Here is an 18,150-nt window from a genome sequence, read left to right as displayed (position 1 = left end):
TTTTATCACTTAAGCACTAAATATTTCATTATTTTAAATTATTAAATAAAAAGTCGGTTTGAAAAGGAAATTACACTGAATTACTAGGAGTCCCTTCAGTTGTCAAATCTGAAGATACCAAAGGAAGCTATTGACTTGCTAAAGAACGTCTTTCTTTCTTTCTTTCTTTCTTTCTTTCTTTCTTTCTTTCTTTCTTTCTTTCTTTCTTTCTTTCTTCCTTCCCTCCCTCCCTCCCTCCCTCCCTCCCTCCCTCCCTTCTTTCTTTCTTTCTTTCTTTCTTTCTTTCTTTCTTTCTTTCTTTCTTTCTTTCTTTCTTTCTTTCTTTCTTTTCTTTCCTCCCTCCCTCCCTCCCTCCCTCCCTCTCTCCCTCCCTCCCTCCCTCCCTCCCTCCCTCCCTCCCTCCCTCCCTTCTTTCTTTCTTTCTTTCTTTCTTTCTTTCTTTCTTTCTTTCTTTCTTTCTTTCTTTCTTTCTTTCTTTCTTTCTTTCTTTCTTGTAATGAGGCTTGAACTCTGGGCCTTGGTGCTGTCCCTGAGCAGTTCAAGGCTCTACCACTTGAGCCACAACATCACTTCTGGCTTTTTCTGTATATGTGGTACCTAGGAATCGAACCCAGGGTTTTGTACAAGCTAGTCAAGCACTCTATCACTAGACCAAACTCCCAGGCCCTAAAGAACATTTCTGACAAGAAATTTATGCCGCCCCATCAGCATACACTCTGACTTCTCTCTGTTTATCTTTACAATATATCAGAAAACTTCCTCTGTCTCCTTCTGTGTTGCTTAGAATTTGCCAGTGATTCCAGCGAAAAAAAAATCCAAGGAATTCCTACTGAGAGATGGTGACATGCACATGGCTTACACTTTTCTTTTCATGTTTGCTCTTCATCCATTCCTTTATATTATTCTTCCATAAAGAACCATATGGGATTCTTATTCTTCAAGTGGGCGGTTAGAAGAATCATGTGTCTTGTCCTAGTGGCTTTGCATGTACCCACCAAAGATAACCGGGAGTGCTGGAGACAGATCCGAGTCTGATCTCCCTCGCTCGCCTCCTTATTCACCATGGTGTTCTGGAACAGAAGTGAAGCCGAGGAGACGGTGTTTCTCCTGACAGGCTTTCCGGGATTGGAGTACGTTCACTCGTGGCTCTCAATCCCATTCTGCCTGGCTTATCTGGTAGCATTGACTGGCAACGTTACCATCCTCTCCGTCATCTGGGTGGAGTCCTCACTCCATCAGCCCATGTACTACTTCCTTTCCATCTTGGCCCTGACTGACCTGGGCATGTCCTTGTCCACTCTCCCCACCGTGCTGGCTGTGCTGTGGCTGGACGCTCCGGAGATCAAGGCCAGCGCTTGCTATGCACAGCTCTTCTTCATCCACACGTTCACCTTCCTGGAGTCTTCGGTGCTGCTGGCCATGGCCTTTGACCGCTTTGTGGCCATCTGCCGACCCCTGCGCTACACCACCATCCTCACCAACGATGTCATCGGCAAGATCGCTTTGTTCTGCTTCCTGCGGAGCCTGGGCGTGGTGCTCCCCACGCCTCTGCTGCTCAGGCGCTACCACTACTGCCAGGCCCGCGCCCTGTCCCACGCCTTCTGCCTGCACCAGGACGTGCTGAGGCTCTCCTGCTCCAGCGCCAGGGTCAACAGCGTCTACGGGCTGTGCGTCGTCATGGCCACCCTCGGCGTGGACTCGGTCCTCATCCTGCTGTCCTATGCCTTGATTCTCAGCGCCGTGCTGGGCATCGCGTCTCGGGAAGAGCGGCTGAAGGCGCTGCACACCTGCGTGTCCCACGTCTGCGTGGTGCTCATCTTCTTCGTGCCAGTTATCGGCGTGTCCGTGGTCCACCGCTTTGGGAAGCACCTGCCGCCCGCCGTCCACGTCCTCATGGCTGACATCTACCTGCTGCTTCCCCCTGTGCTCAACCCAATCGTCTACAGTGTCAGGACCAAGCAGATCCGCCTGGGGATCCTGCGCACGCTCTCCAGAGCCAGGAGGCTGTGACGCACCTAGGAGCAACTCTCAGTTACCCCATGGCATGGGGCATGCTTGTATGCCTAAATTCGCATTTTTTTTTTACTTCCTAAGTAGATTATCTCTGCTAATTGCCAACCTTTTTGTCATGGAGCCTTTTGGTGGGTAAACTGCAATAGGGTGTATTGCTTCATGTACCCCTATGGGCATCAGAAAAACCCAATCATAGGTAATGTATATAGAAGAGATGGTTCTTAATGTACTATGTTATTTCTCATCTCTTTTGCTGACCCTTGGTTATTTCATATTGTTACAGTATTTCACTTCGTTATCTGATATAATGTATATATGTTTATTTGAAATAGGAAAGGGAAGGGGAACACAAGACGAGGGGAGGGGGTGGGGGGAGGGAAATGGGATAAACATATGAGAAAGGGGACTCATGTTTGTGAAGTAATGCACCTTCTATCTGGCGAATATAATGTAACCCTTCTATTAATTATAATAAAATATAGTTAAAAATATTCCAAAACTATAAAAAAGAAATGGAGGCTGCGAGAAATGTTACATGTCCGTTAATATGTGAAATTATTACAATTAATGATATATCACAGGAATGTCCTTTCTGAAATGTCACTGTGTACACATAGTTTCTGTTGGACGTACCGTTGTAAGATATGCATGTAATATGTATTATAATCTTTTCCTCTTCCTAGTGTGCTTGTCAGAAATGTTCTTCATTTTAAGAAATAGCTAGTGTAAGAAAAGAGAAATAGCTAGTGTATAAACTTGCTGTATTGTTGGTGCCTGTTAAAAATATTTGCCTACTATGTTTTTAAAGTTCAATAAGAAGACAATGACCACAACCTGTATTTTAAAAGAGTTCATGGACTACCAGTACATGTGATTAATAACTTGGTCAGGAAAACAACTTTAATGGGGGGGATGAAGACCAACAGTTCTCAAGAGCTGAGGGTTAATATTCAAGGAAGGCACACAATTGGAATTTTCTGCATCACGAAGTTGAGCTATTTGGTTTCCAGCCACTTAATGTTAGCAAAGGTCAATCAATTGCACAGGACAAAAAAGAAATCTTCTGTGGGCGAATCATGAACCAAGGCCATCTACTCAGTACCCTTTCAGGATGAGGAAGAAGGAAGTACCAGCCAGAGAAACAGCTTGGACAGAGAGCAACTGGCATCCACTTGAAGCAGAGATAGGTAATTACAGTTTGGACTGATAAGCCAGAGACACTCCCTGCAGAAAGCAGATAGCTAACAGTAACTGCAAGAGTCAGAAAGTCTAGCTATAGGGCTGCTGCTGGAACTTGCTGGTGTGAGTATTGTTCAATATCCAGCACAAGTGCAGTCCCTTCCACATGGAAGAAGAAACAGAAAGTACACAAGGGTTTCTCTTACAAGTGTTTCTGCGACATCTTCTACCGTTCAAGCTCAACATCCTGTCATCTGGGGGGGGGGGTGGGGGAATGTTCCTTGGATTTGGTTACACTCTTGCAGGAGAGTAGGCAATCTGAAAACTATGAGTTGGGACAGGGGCATTTCTAGCTAGAATATTACTTATTATCACTTCTATTATTTGGTGTAATTTTTGTTAGCTTTATTTTTCAAAATTGGATATTGATGCAATTTAGGATTTACTTTTATGGATGATGTTATCAAGGCAAAATTTTGTATGACTGTGACATTCATTCAGAATTATTTATCTAAGAAAGAATTCTCCATACATGATAGCCTGCATTATATAATTTGAATGTATCTGTGTGGGAATAAATTCTATTCTTTCAATTTTGTTCTATTGGACAATGATTTTTGGACCATTCAATGCTGCTCTTGATTATTGTGATTTTATAGTTTATTATGGGAGGTGGGTATCAGCTAAGTAGCTCAAATACTTCAAATGTCTGTAATTGTCTGGGAATTTATGATTTTACATTAAATTTTGCATGATGTATATTCAATTTTGTTAAAACCTAGGGCTTATAGGTCAATTTGGAGTGATGGTCCATTCTTACAATATTTTCTTCTGATCCATAAGCAAGTGAATCTCTTTACAGAATGGGACATTTTTTATGTCATTAATCCTTGACATTTTATAGAAGAAATTTCTCATATCTTCTATAATTTTTAAATATTTTATGCGTTATGTAATTAGCATCTTTAAACTTAAATTTGTTTATTGTTGCTAGCTTAGTCCTTTTAGGTGTAAAATTGGTGTGTCTTTATCTTGATGAGTTAAATGGACTTGCTTTCATGATTTCGGAGTGTTTTGCATTATTTTTTATCAATATTGTTTGTGAATAATAAAATTTATTTCCTTCCAAATCATGTTTTGTATTACTTTATCTCACCTAGTTTTAGGAAGCAGGGACTATAGCACACTTTTAAGGGCAAACATAGTGAATATTTTCTTCTTTTTTATATCTGGAAAAATTTCCTTAATACTCTATGATTCAGATTGATAACCATTGTAGCTTCCTCTTACAAATACGCCAAGGAAATTCTCTTCTATTTTTAGTTTACTATATTCTAAAATGACTTTTGAATTGAATTTATTCTTTTGAAATTCAAAAGGTTATACAAGAGGGATACAATTTAACATGTCTAAGTGCTTCTTAATCAGAGGCATCATTTCCGTTTCTCTGTTTTATATCAAATTTAGGACAATGTTGTCTTTATTAATCTGGATTATGAAATGATTTCCCTACTGTAATATAGAAAATTCATCTGTGTGATTTTTTTGCTTATAAAATGATTTGGATGCATTTATTAAATCTAAGCTAATCGTGTGTGTCCTATCAGGTGATTAAACAAAGAACCTGCATTCATCCCCTCCTCTAAGCCACAATGGTGATTAGAAGTATATGTATACATATATATGCATATATATATTTATAAATTAGAATTTCAAAGTGTTGCTTTATGCCAGATGTAAAAAAGTTCACCTCATGCTGAAAAGAGTAAACAATTCAGATGGGTTAACACTAACACAATCTGTGCTATTCTCCAGAATTCACAATATTTTGCTTCCTGTGTGTGATGTTTCACTTAATGTGTGTATTTAACAGTTGAGGATTTTCACTACCTGTGACATGTGAAACTTAGATCCTGTATCTGCAAGATAAAATAGCTTCTGTGACCACGAACTATCCCCACTGTTTTACCTAAAATCCACCAAATCTATAGTAAGTCTTGGGCTTTCTTAATTCATTAAATAGTCTTATGGTCCTTGTGAAATAGATTCTGTAACATTTTAAACGAAGTTTAATTTTACTATTATTGAAATGAGAAAGTTTTAGTGATTTATTTGCTTTAGGAACAGAAAACAAAGATAGCAGGCAAAAAATTGAACACATTTGTTTATTTCTTTTCAAAGTACACTTAAATATATACTTATGATTGTTTAGGCTATATATATATATATTAGCCTATGTATACATATATATATGTATATATATAATCACTAAAGTGCTCACTGTGTAGAATTTGGAATAAAACCATGAATTGATAAACATTTCATTAACTTCATATAAAATATGCAGAAGTTGTATTGCTTTATGTCTTCTTGTTTCTTCAGATTTAACAAATATTTTACTTTTTGGCATCAAAAGCTACTAGAGACTCCCCTGTAAGTCTATTTTTATTACCTTTATTTTTTTCTTTTACTTTATTGTGAACCTTTCTACCATATGTAAAGAAATTACAAACTCATCATATATCATTTTATTTTTTTTCTGACTGTACATGATTTAGGGTTTCCTATAAAACCAGAAAACAAGTTCATTAATAATCAGGTTTATGAAAACTTCTCATATTTATTATACCATTTGACAAGGTTAAGCAAAATGTCACCACAACATCTATGTATACTCCTGGGACAGAAGGAGTCATCTCATTCCCACATTTCTCTCTCCAAATTAGACATGTTCTCAGGACACCCAAGGCTTTCACACGAAGGCTCCTAAACAAAAGCTCTCTGTTCACATGAACAATCTCTCCCTGCTAGGTATGGGTTTTCTTTTTTTCCCCCCCTCTTATTATTCCTCCTCCTCCTCCTCCTCCTCCTCCTCCTCCTCCTCCTCCTCCTCCTCCTCCTCCTCCTCCTCCTCCTTCTCCTTCTCTTTCTTCTTCTTGCCAGTCCTGGGCCTTGAACTCAGGGCCTGGGCACTGTGCTTGGACTTTCTCAAGGCTAGAGCTCTACCGTTTGAGCCACAGCACCACTTCCAGGGTTTTTCTATGTGTGTGGTACTGAGGAATTGAACCCTGGTCTTTGTGCATGCTAGCAAGCTCTCTACCACTAGGCCAAACTCTCGGCCTGCGTAGAGATTTTCATACATTTAAGTTTTTGATCTTAACTAATTCATTTCCACAAATTCTGACATATTGATTTTATTTCAGAAAAGAATCCAATGATAAGCCTCCAAATACTGAAAGAGGAAGGAGTTGTGTGACCTGGGCTTTCCAGGTTAAAGTATCAGTGGTGCTAGAAAGTCTCCTTTCAGCTTTGGTATACGATGCTGCCTGCCTGTGCCTTGCTCATTATGAGACCTGGAGTGTCCTTCCTCACATAATGTCTTACACATGCTCTTGGTTTTGTTACTTTGGCTAACTAATGAGCATTATGAGCCACTGGTCACTCATATACATCAATGAGGAAAATCAAATAGTAATGTCCTGTGTACCACCCGGTTTCATCTAACAAAGCAGTTGCTGAATACAATGCAACTTGATGAATGTCACCCCTTCATCATGCTTGCCCGTCCCTCCCCCACTCAGCCCTCCCTGCACTCATCTTTATTTTTGTAGGTTATTCATTGAATTATTGACTATATTCTTTCCCTCTTCTATTCCTTAGCCTCCCACTTCCCCCTACCTCACCCCAACTCTTTCATGTGACTGCTTCTGGTATTTATTTTGTTGAAGATTGACTTTGCCTTTCAAAGGAATTACACTTTTTGAGTCCTCCCCTGAATATACCATATTTTAATGAAATTGTAATTGGTATACATACATGAATATACATGTATATATGCATGCATATATGTGTGTATATGTGTATATACATATACATATATATATGGAGAAAACACTAAGGGAACTATGCTTCTGGTTTGAAAGCTGTTTGATGGAAATTAAATGGTTCAAATTGGCAGAGACTGCAATGAATAGCCAGCATACACACATACATGTACCCATAAACACACACTATAATTGCCACCACCTTTCTAACTTATAGAATAAATGGGGCAGGATTCAACTCTAGGAAGAATTTGTCTACAGAGAGATGTTATAAACGTAATACTTTGTTTTATTTATAGTTAACATGCTACAGAGGACATACACAATACATATTAAAAATAAATTAAAAATTCAAGTTTGTAGATATTCCCATTCTCAAATCCTACTTCTCCTTATATATTATACACACATATAATGTTTGTAAAATCTGAGACATGATGCCAATTGCTTCTCAAGAACACTGAAATAGACCACGGCCCATATGCTCAGATGTTCTCAGATAAATGCTTTGTGCTTCTCCATGAGTAAAATAGCTGTGGTTTGTTACGTGCAGATAGAAGGAACACTTGGAACAGAGACCAGCATTTTTGTCTAATGACATTTGCACACTCTTCCCTTTATTAGTCTTATATCAGGTATTCTCATGGCATCTGCTAATGTTACCTGTGCTAATTTTGACACAAGAGGTACTTGGACTTGCCACACATTTCAGCCCTGTCTTCCTTGCCCAAACATTTTCCTATACATTGCCAAAAATGCTTACTAGAAATCAGTTGTCTGTCATAGATGAGTACAGCAATAAAGCTGAGTACATGCATTTCCTATGCATAGTACTCTTGGCTTATGGGTTTTTTTTTGGTTTCTTTTCTAGTTGGTTGGGGTTTTTTGTTTTGTTTTGTTAGTACTAGAGCAGAGCCTGAGTGCTTCACAATCTTTTTTATAAACTTTATTGTCAAGGTGATATATAGAGGGCTTGCAGTTACATTCATAATGTAGTGAGTATGCTTTTCTCCCAATTTTCCTCCCCTGCCCCTCCCAAGTTATAAAGTTCATGCCAACATATTGTCTTATGAATACACTGTTCAACTTCTCCATTGCTTTTTCACTCAAGGATGGCTTTCTACCACTTAAAGCATACTTCCTCTTCTGGCCTTTTTTTCCTGGCAATTAGAAAAAATTTGGAGAGACTTCTACCCAGGCTGGCTCTGAACAAGTATACTCATATCTCAGCTTCTTGAGTAGCTAGAATTATAGGATTGAGCCACCTGCTTGTCTTATATTTATGTGATTCTTCTCCTAGTAACTAACAACCAATGAGAATCCATGTGCTTGTCATTCATGTAGCTAATGGTCAATGAAAAGTCTATCATTTCTTAATGTTTCTTTTTTCAGATATTTTTATTGTAATTAATAGAAGAGTTACATTATATTCACCAGATAGAAGATGCATTACTTCACAAACATTGATACCCTTTCTCATGCCTTGGTCCCCATTTCCCTCCCAATCATTTTTTAATGTTTCTTAAATAAATGTCCTTTTGAAAGCATAAATAAATGTTTCTAAAGGGTTTGCAATTTTGTTTTGTCAGAATCATATTTGGATGTTTTGACCTTTAGAGGACTTTAGCAGTTAGAATATTGATGTTTAAGATTGTGTCTGTCGAGATTATTAAGCACGCTAACATTCAGGAATATGGAGACTTCCATGGGATAGATTAGGACATTTGTCTCTGTAGACTTGGTTCAGCAGGAATAAGGGAATAGAATAATGCAAAAAATGAATGGTTATTTTCAGATGAGTCAAGATTTTTTTCTTATGAGTGCTAAAGCAAAAGGGACTTCTGTATCATGCTGACTGGAACCTCTCTGGTTGCTTTTTTTTTTTTTCCAGTCCTGGGCTTGAGCTCAAGGCATGAGCCCTGTCTAGGACTTTCTCAAGGCTAGAGCTCTACCAATTGAGCCTCAGCACCACTTCCGGCTTTTTTCTAGATACGTGGTACACGAGGAATCAAACGTGGGTCTTCGTGCATGCTAGGCAAGCACTCTACCACTAGGCCAAACTCCCAGCCCCTCTCTGGTTGCTTTGAATCACCTAGGTCATGGAGAAAATGGAAATGTTTGGAGATTTTGTTATTTGAGTTTCAATATACCACAGTACACACTACACCATCTGGTTTGTTCCAATCTTTTGTTGTGAGGACAGGAACTCAGTTCAGAACAATGGCCCACTAAACATTTTTTAAATACTTACTTTTCATTCCAGTTTTTCCTTTTTTTTCTTATTAAAGAATTTATTAACATTGATTTTTACATCATATTTTAAATGACAAGTTTAACAAACAAGTGTTCAAGGAGGGAATCTCTATTTACAATCACTGGGACTTAGTATTTAGAACTTAATCAAAATTAGGCTAAGGGTTTGTATGTCATAGAAACATATTAATTTATGAAATAAAACATTGTCTATAGAGTAATAGGTTTTTATGTCTATATAGTTATGTTTGTATTTCCATTACCATGTCTATAGCTTTGGGTATGTAGTTATTGAGTCCTTGCTCTTGTACTCTTTGGATTTAATAGCCACATATTAAGGATACCATGCTGCTGGTGGGAATGTAGACTAGTTCAGCCACTCTGGAAAGCAGTGTGGAGGTTTCTTAAAGAACTGAATATAGACCTTCCCTATGATCCTGCTATACCACTTCTGGACATCTATCCTGAACATCATGACCCAAGATATTATAAGGACACCTGCTCAGCTATGTTCATCTCTGCACTATTCACAATAGCCAGGCGATGGAAACAAGCCAGATGCCCTACTGCAGATGAATGGATACAGAAAATGTGGTATATATACACAATGGAATTCTACATAGCCAACAGACAAAATAAAATAACAGCATTCACAGGGAAGTGGATGAATCTAGAGCGAATCATGTTGAGTGAGACGTCAAGACCTAAGGATCAAAAGGCCCATTTTTTCCTTTTTATGTGCTGCAAGGGGCCCTTTGGCATTGTTCTAGCAGTTCTCATGATAGATAGATAGATAGATAGATAGATAGATAGATAGATAGACAGACAGACAGAAAGACAGGGAAACTTCTTAATTCTTCTGAGGGAAGTGTGTTAATTCTTAAGTTTTGAATACATCATCTATTGTGTTTCACTCTAGATGGAAACTTATTAAACCAAGTTATTTTCTCTGTTCTGGGCATGGCAAATCATGTAGTACTTTAGGAAAATTTCATTGAATATCACCAGTGCACCTACATACCCTTTCTAACAGACAATCTTTAAAGAGAAGAGTACCACTGCTGCATCCAGTCACCCTTTGTCCCTCCATTTCTGTGCCTCGTTATTTTCCCGAAGATAAGCAAATGAAAATAGTGGTATTTATATTAAAATATGCAAAAATATTGCTTCAAATCTAAAATTTATCTGAAATACTTTGCAAAAACATGCAGCAGACATGCAAGGCTTAGAAAAAAAGTGCTGAATTTTCAAAACAATGATTAGATATATGCTTGTTCATATAAATTTTATTAATATTTTATATGAGTAAAGAATTCTCTATGATATTTATTCTGTAGTTATGAGACGTATAAATATATATATCACAATGTCAACCTTGGATTATGATATAAAATGTAGAAAGGCAAACATAATTTAAATATTCAAAATCTGATGGGCAAGATATTAATGAAATAAAACTAAACCTAACACGGAAGCCATATTACTACTACTATGTTTTTTTATATTATTCTATATTCAAAACCAAAAGTACTTTCTTTTCAGAAGCATGCATATGGTATTTTTTAAGTGCTGATGATCCTGAGACTCAAGCATGCCTGCTGAGAGACAGGTTCCAGTGACCATTAAGGAAAAATTAGTCTCCTTTATCTTGATTTATTTTGCTTCATGATACTAAATTTAAAGAAGTAGAAGCTGGGTTCTGACCTCAAGTCTCCAATTCCCAACAGTTTATTTCACTAACCCCAGGGGAAAGCCCTTCCCACTCCTGGCTCGTGGAATTCTGGGTATCTATTAATGAGTTCATCTGAAAAGCTATAAGTTATGAGGGAAAGATTTTTTTTTCAAGTCACATTGATGCTATTCCAGATTCAAAGAGAACTCAAAATGAGGTAAGAAATGCTGATCATTTTCACTGTGTGAGGAGCCAAGTGTGCAAGTCAGATCGAAGGAGTTAGGACTCAGGAGAGCTAGGCTCTGAAAAACATCTGTAATATTTCTTGGGACTTCTGACTCTCATAGTTTCATGGCTCCTGTGAAAGATCCATAGATATTACAAATGATGACATCTCTCCCTTGTTGTGGGCTGGGGCTGAGCTGCAACTTTTCTCAAGAATGAATTTGTGCATGACTTTGCAGTGTACTTCATGAGCTGAGAAGGCTGATGAAGGGGAGGAAGCAGTGAGAGGTACCAGTGCTGAGCAAGCCTTAGCAAGCTATGGTGTTGAAGTAATACCTTACCCTGCTTGGAGCAGGGTGGCATGCTTATGGTCATTTAACAATTATATCATCCTATGGGTATACATCTCTTAATACAAACACTACAATTTCATCCTTACTTGGACTGAAATTTCTGACTTATTCCTAGGCAATGTTACATAAACTTTTTCTTTTTTTGTGGGTCATGGGGCTTGTACTTGGCCTTGGTGCTGTCCCTGAGCTCTTCAACTCAAGGCTAGCTCCCTACCCTTGGGCTTGGGCGTTGTCCCTGAGCTCTTCAGCTCAAGGCTACTGCCTACCCATGAGCCACAGCACCACTTCTCATTTTCCAGAGGTTAATTGAAGATAAGAGTCTCAGGTCCTTTCGTGCTCATGCTGGTTTTGAACCTTGATCCTCAGATCTCAGCCTCATGAAGAGCTAGGATTACAGGCTTGAGCCACCATGCCCAGATCATTATGTAAACTTTTGATGGTATCTTTATTTGAGTCGTAGTTAAGATCCACAATCCCAAGACTCTACCAAGGACAAAATCAGGTAACACTGGCCACGTGAAACACATACTCAGTGCACATTGGTTTATATTACTGTATATGTTTGCAAAAATATGGAGAGGTGAGGGCCGGGAGTTTGGCCTAGTGGTAGAGTGCTTGCCTAGCATGCACGAAGACCTGGGTTCGATTCCTCGGTACCACATACATAGCAAAAAGCCGGAAGTGGTGCTGCGGCTCAAGTGGTAGAGTGCTAGCCTTGAGAAAATCCAAGGACAGTGCTCAAGCCCTGAGCTCCAGCCTAGGACTGGCAAAAAAAATAAAAAAAAATAAAATTAAAAAAATATAAGAGCTGAGAGCTGGTGGCTCAGGCCTGTAAGTAGCTACACAGGACACTGACATCTAAGAATAAGTGTTATGAAAGCAGTCAGCTGCGACAGCAATGTCCATACATAGGACTCTTATCTTCAATTAACCATCAGTAAAGCAGTCTTGGAGCTTTTGCTCAAGTGGTAGCTTGATAATCTTGAGCAAAAAGTTCACGGACAGTGCTCAGGTCCTGAATTCAATCTCCATGACTGGCACAAAAATATGGGAAAAGAGAATATTATAGGGTGAGTAAGATTAAAATATATTGAATTTGTTCATGAAGATGGAAAAATGAAACTAACTGAATGCTGTTGACTAATAGTATAGTGAATGGATATACAGGGGAGAGAGAAATAAGGAGGTGAGGTGGACTAAAATGCATGTATTGTGTGAAATCAAGGTGAAACTCCTTTGAAAATATTAGCACACACCACAAAAAAGTGAATAACAGGAACATAAAACCGGTCCTATCCAGAGAATGAGAGGAAAAGGGAAAAAAGGATGTGGAGAAGGAGAAGGGAAAGTTAAGAAGGTTATTTGTATTTGGTTATTTGAAATTGGATAGGGAGGGGGGAAAACCAAGATGGGGGGGGGAGGGGAGGGTAATGGGGACCAAGACATGTGAAAGGGTATCAATATATGTGAATTAATGCACCTTCTATCTAGGCAGTATCATGTAACCCTTTTATTAATTACAATAAAAATATAAAAAAAGAAGGTCTAATATAATCGAAATGTTTTATGTATTTAAGGTCACAGGTGAAAAGATTGTTGAAATTGGTTTGGGAAGAGATGTAAGTAGGAAGATCACAATTACAGCTGGGGACAGGCAAAAAAAATAAGAGTAAAGCAAAAAGGGGCAGGGTTGTAGCTAGAGTTCAGAACCCATTGTTTCTATTTAAATCAATGTATGTAGTTTGCAAATCCTTAGGGTAAATGGTCACTATAAATTATCAAGAGGGTTCTGAAATAGATGTCTGTTCTAGAAACTAGTTTTATCATTCATGAAATTTTAAACCTGCTATAAATTAAGTCTTATTTAATAAGGCTAAAACTTGTATCTGCTAACTCTTGAAATGTGTTCAAGTAAACAATAAACTCATTATAAATAACTGACCAATTTAGAAATGGTAGGTATTATATATCGCATAATTTTGCTCTATTATTACACTGTCTAACATGCTTCAGAAGTAATAGTTCTCCAATTTCCTAAAGGTCTCTTGGCAACTGCCATCTGATGCCTTATTTCTAAATATTATCCATGTCCTTTGATCTTGAAGGTCAGAAAATGCATGTAGGAAAAACCTTTCACTCTAAAACTACCAAGACAGATTAAGAGGGCAAAAGCAGTATATATTTACAGTTCAGTTATTATATCCAGTCTACAATACAGTCCAACCCTGAGTTCACCAGACACTGACTTGATAATCCAATTAATTATCTCAGGTTTCCATAATATAATATAACATATATAAGAGTAAAGAATGTGTGTCAGGATAGTGTCTGCTGTGTTACTAAAGGAAGACATCCGTGGACACAATCAGGAAACGATTCTAAGAGTAGCAGAGGATTGCAATAGCAAAAACCTAGATACATAAGGCCATACATGATAAGGCTAAATGAAAGGATCTCCAGAATATGGAAACAAGAGCTTTATATTATGTGATTGCTGTTAATGGAATATGTTATTTCTTTTCTCTATTGTTGCCCTTTGGCTAATCTCATATTGTTACAGTATCTGACTTCGTTACCTGGCATATTATATATACATTTATTTGTTTATTTGAAATAGGAAAGGGAACGGGGGAAAACAAGTTGAGGGGAGGGACTGTGGGGAGGGAACTGAGTACAAAAATATGAAATGAGGTATCAATGTATGAGAAGGAAAGTACCTTCTATCTGTCAAATATAACTGTAATCCCTCTATTAATTACAATAAGCAAAAAACACCTAATGGTATAGACAAACAGCAGTATGAAGCTGGTGTGAGAATCACACAATGCTGAAGGAGTTAGAGAAAAAAGAAAAAAGAAGATGGGATTTAGATGGCATAGCCTCTTTGTAGAGTGCATATAACCAAGAGCAAGATGTTTGGATAAATGATAGGAAGGGTTGGGAAGTTAGAATACAGATTATAATTAATTGCTGTGATAGCTGTGTGCTCAGATAAGAAGTGAGTTCCATGACCAGTAAAAGGCCATGGATACCAACATGGCTTGATAACTTCCTAACACATCGACTTCACATCATTATGAAGACTGGATTTTCAGAGAGCTTCACCATATCCTTCTGAATAAATCTCACCATCATACAATTGACACATTCTAAGGGTCCTTAGAACTCTTAAGTCATGCAGGCACTGTCACAAGCCACTTCCTCTCTACCAAAAACAGAATCCATTCTCTATTCAACCTCCTATCATTCATCCTGTCTCTCTCCTAAGCTTTCAAGGACTCTTTTTATTCCAACAATGCATAACTCTTATACAATCTTTAAATTTTAATTCTGCTAATTGTCTTCTCAATGGAAGTTGGTCATTTGTAAAAGGATTTGCCCACTTAACAATTGATACATTTAGAATATATACAGATAGATAGATTATATAAGGATACATAGAAAGATGCATACATCTTAAATTCAGACAACAAATATGAATGCAAATATGAATGCAAATACAGTAGCAAACATTAAGAATATTTTGTAAATGAGTTTTAAATACTGATTGGTGAGTTCATCTCAACACAACTTCTGGTGAAGACACATTTTTATGTGAATTTAAGTAGAGACTATTCCAAGGCATAGAAACTTTGTACATAGGCCTGACTCTGTTATTAAATGAAATGATTGTATTTGTATAATTAGATGCTAATTATTCAGTCACTACAGTTCCCTGAAATGCCTTTCTTAAACTAATTAGGAATTTTAAAATTGGTAAATTCTCTTACGTCTATTTTTAAAGAAAATGACCATGTAGAAGTTAAAACACCCAAGCCTTGTTATGACAGCAGACAACAGAACCAACGTCCATCCATCCACCTTCATTCTCATTGGCATTCCTGGGCTAGAGGATGCCCACATCTGGATCTCCATCCCCTTTTGTGTGGCCTACATCCTGGCTCTTCTGGGAAATTGCTCCCTTCTGTTCACCATCAAGACAGACCCCAGCCTCCATCAGCCAATGTACCTGTTCCTCTGCATGCTGGCTGTGGCTGATCTTGTGGTGTGTACAACAGCGGTCCCCAAACTTCTCAGCCTCTTCTGGTTCCATGATGGAGAGATTCGCCTTGAAGCCTGCCTCACACAAGTTTTCCTGATTCACTCGTGCTCGACCATGGAATCTGGCTTCTTCCTGGCCATGGCATTTGACCGGTACATAGCCATTTGTAATCCACTAAGACACTCAGCTATTCTGACACACACTGTCACGGGGGAGATGGGCTTGGCCATAGTCCTTAGAGGGATAGCACTTCTCACTCCTCACCCTTTCCTGCTACGCTGGCTTCCCTACTGCAAAACCAACATCATTTCCCACACCTACTGTGAGTTTATGGCCCTCATCAAGCTTGCCTGTGCTGAGACCACAGTCCGCAGAGTGTATAGCCTTATGGTTGCCTTCCTCACTGGGGGTGTGGACTTCATGTTGATCATCTGTTCTTATGTCCTCATACTACGTGCTGTCTTCCTTCTGCCATCTAAAGATGCCAGACTCAAATCGTTGGGTACCTGTGGCTCCCACGTGTCTATGATCTTGGTGTCCTATACTCCAGCATTTTTTTCCTTTCTCACTCATAGATTTGGGCATCAAGTGGCTCCCCATGTTCACATATTTGTAGCCAATATCTACCTTCTTGTTCCACCCATGGTGAACCCCATTATTTACGGAGTGAAGACCAAGAGGATACGAGACAGGTTCCTTAAACTATTCAGCTCTTTGAAGGCCCCCCATTGAATTGTTGTATAATATTTGAGCCCAAACCATATCATCTGTCTTGTTATGTGTCCTTTCAACATTGCCATATTTCAAGCATCACATGATTGGGGAGTTTTCTGTGAGAATTAAATTGGCCAAGGCAGTTCCATGATTAAACCAGAGTGATTTAGACTTATATATATGCATTTTTATAAATGTTTCCCTGGAGATTTCTCTAAATTAGAATGCTGTTATTCTCTTTCATTATAATGTTTTAACTATTCAGTATATTTAAACATTTTAATTATCATACTTTTATGATAATTAAATGTTGTCTTTACAGAAAATATGAGTTTGATCATATCGTGAAATCAGGTTTATGCAGTAGGAAATTGTGAGAAAGTCTATTCTGAACTTGCTTTCCTTAGATCATTTTTAACACACTTTGTAGTTCCCTCTGGGATGCTATGAGTATGTTTTTGTTAATTTCCATGTTATTATATTATCTCCTTTCATGAAGCCAACTCCCTTTAGTATCCATTTTTCCTGTTATATGAAGACTGATACAAATTTCTATACTTTTTTCATATATTAAAGAAAATGCCCTAAGTTTAAATAGAAGTCCAATTTTCCTCTCTAAAATTGTCAATGCTAACAATATTATATTGTGATGTTATTTTTTTCTGTTTTCAATACAGAGTATTTATTCTGAGCAAATTAAGCTATATGTCATAAATTAATTATAATTAGGACAGTTGAATTATACTCATCTGAATATCTTATGTTTTCATGAGGTTTTGTTGAATCTAATTTTCTGAGGTACAGTATTTTTGGCACAGTGATATCAAAGATCACATATTAAAGGCAAACTCTGTATATAATGAGTTTTTTAAAATATATTTTTATTATGAGTTTTTTAATGACCACAGTGTTATTAATTTCTACTTGAGAACATTCAGAAATATTAGGTCTAAAATACCTGGGTAATTAAAAAAATTCTTAATTTTCTTGAAGTTTGCAGAAATTTAAGATCACAGAAAACTTCAAATCTAAGAAAAGTTAGTCTACTGTCAAAAAAAACATATTATGTGTAATGTCATATGTTTGAAATCTCTCTATTTGGGAAGATCAAAGGTCCCAAGCAGTCTGGGAGACAGAGACTTTGAGGCCAGGCTTGTCTCTGAAGAGAACCCTGTCTCAAAAGTCAAGAGAAGGAATCAATGATGGAAGAAAGAGTAAGCAGGAGAATAAAAAAAGGGAAGGAAAGGAGAGAATAAAGAAAAGATACTGCTTTACTTCACTGAAAAATGAGAAAAACATAAAAACCAAAAAGGGAAATGACAGGATATGATTATTGGTGGATTCTGTACTAGCCAGTTGAAGAGATTCACTAAAATTTTAAAGTAAAGGTTTAAAATTGTAGTATGGATCTATGTGAGAATAGAGAATGAGAGAATGACTGAGTCACGCATGAACTACACGAGGAAGAATTCATGGTTTCTCAGATTTTTCGCCCCACACCACCAAGGACTTCCAGTAGGAATGAGAAGGAATGAAGACAGGTCTAGAGATCTGAGAAATCTCCAGCATGGGCCAGGTTGATAGAAGAAAGAGCATCCGCTGTATCATGAGGATCATACTTCATCCTCTTCATCACACTTTCCATCCTCTGAGGAGCAAAGCCTTGAGCTGCTGGGACAAGTGCAGGGTAACGAGAGGAAACCTAGCTGGGACATGGATGAGAATTCAGTCATTCCTTGATGGAGGAAAAAAAGTGTGGATGAAAAAAAGATTACTTAAAGCCCTTAGGGCTTTGTTCTGAGCTTTCCAGAAGAGCTCTCCTGGGAGTTAGGTAGGGGATTGCATCCTGGAGCATGGTTTCCCCTGATCCTTTCT

The 18,150-nt window shown here is 38.0% G+C and overlaps 2 protein-coding genes across 2 annotated transcripts; both read left to right on the top strand.

Annotated features, from left to right (window-relative positions):
• The first annotated feature begins 1,062 nt into the window (after nt 1-1,062).
• LOC150053395 (olfactory receptor 51L1-like) lies at nt 1,063-2,010 on the top strand. Its single transcript, XM_090349290.1, has one exon. It carries the CDS (start codon nt 1,063-1,065, stop codon nt 2,008-2,010), a length of 948 nt encoding a protein of 315 aa, XP_090205416.1.
• Nucleotides 2,011-14,220: 12,210 nt separating this feature from the next.
• LOC150053394 (olfactory receptor 52K2-like) lies at nt 14,221-16,293 on the top strand. The gene is made up of 2 exons (XM_090349071.1): nt 14,221-14,232; nt 15,322-16,293. Exons 1-2 carry the CDS (start codon nt 14,221-14,223, stop codon nt 16,291-16,293), a joined length of 984 nt encoding a protein of 327 aa, XP_090205197.1.
• Nucleotides 16,294-18,150: the final 1,857 nt, after the last annotated feature.

The sequence above is a fragment of the Megascapheus bottae genome, chromosome 16 (genome assembly GCF_031878675.1).
Source record: "Megascapheus bottae isolate mThoBot1 chromosome 16, mThoBot2.hap1, whole genome shotgun sequence".
Taxonomy (NCBI): Eukaryota; Metazoa; Chordata; class Mammalia; order Rodentia; family Geomyidae; genus Megascapheus; species Megascapheus bottae.
The sequence above is the reverse complement of the archived record's forward strand: the minus strand, read 5'-3'. Positions and strand labels throughout refer to the sequence as shown.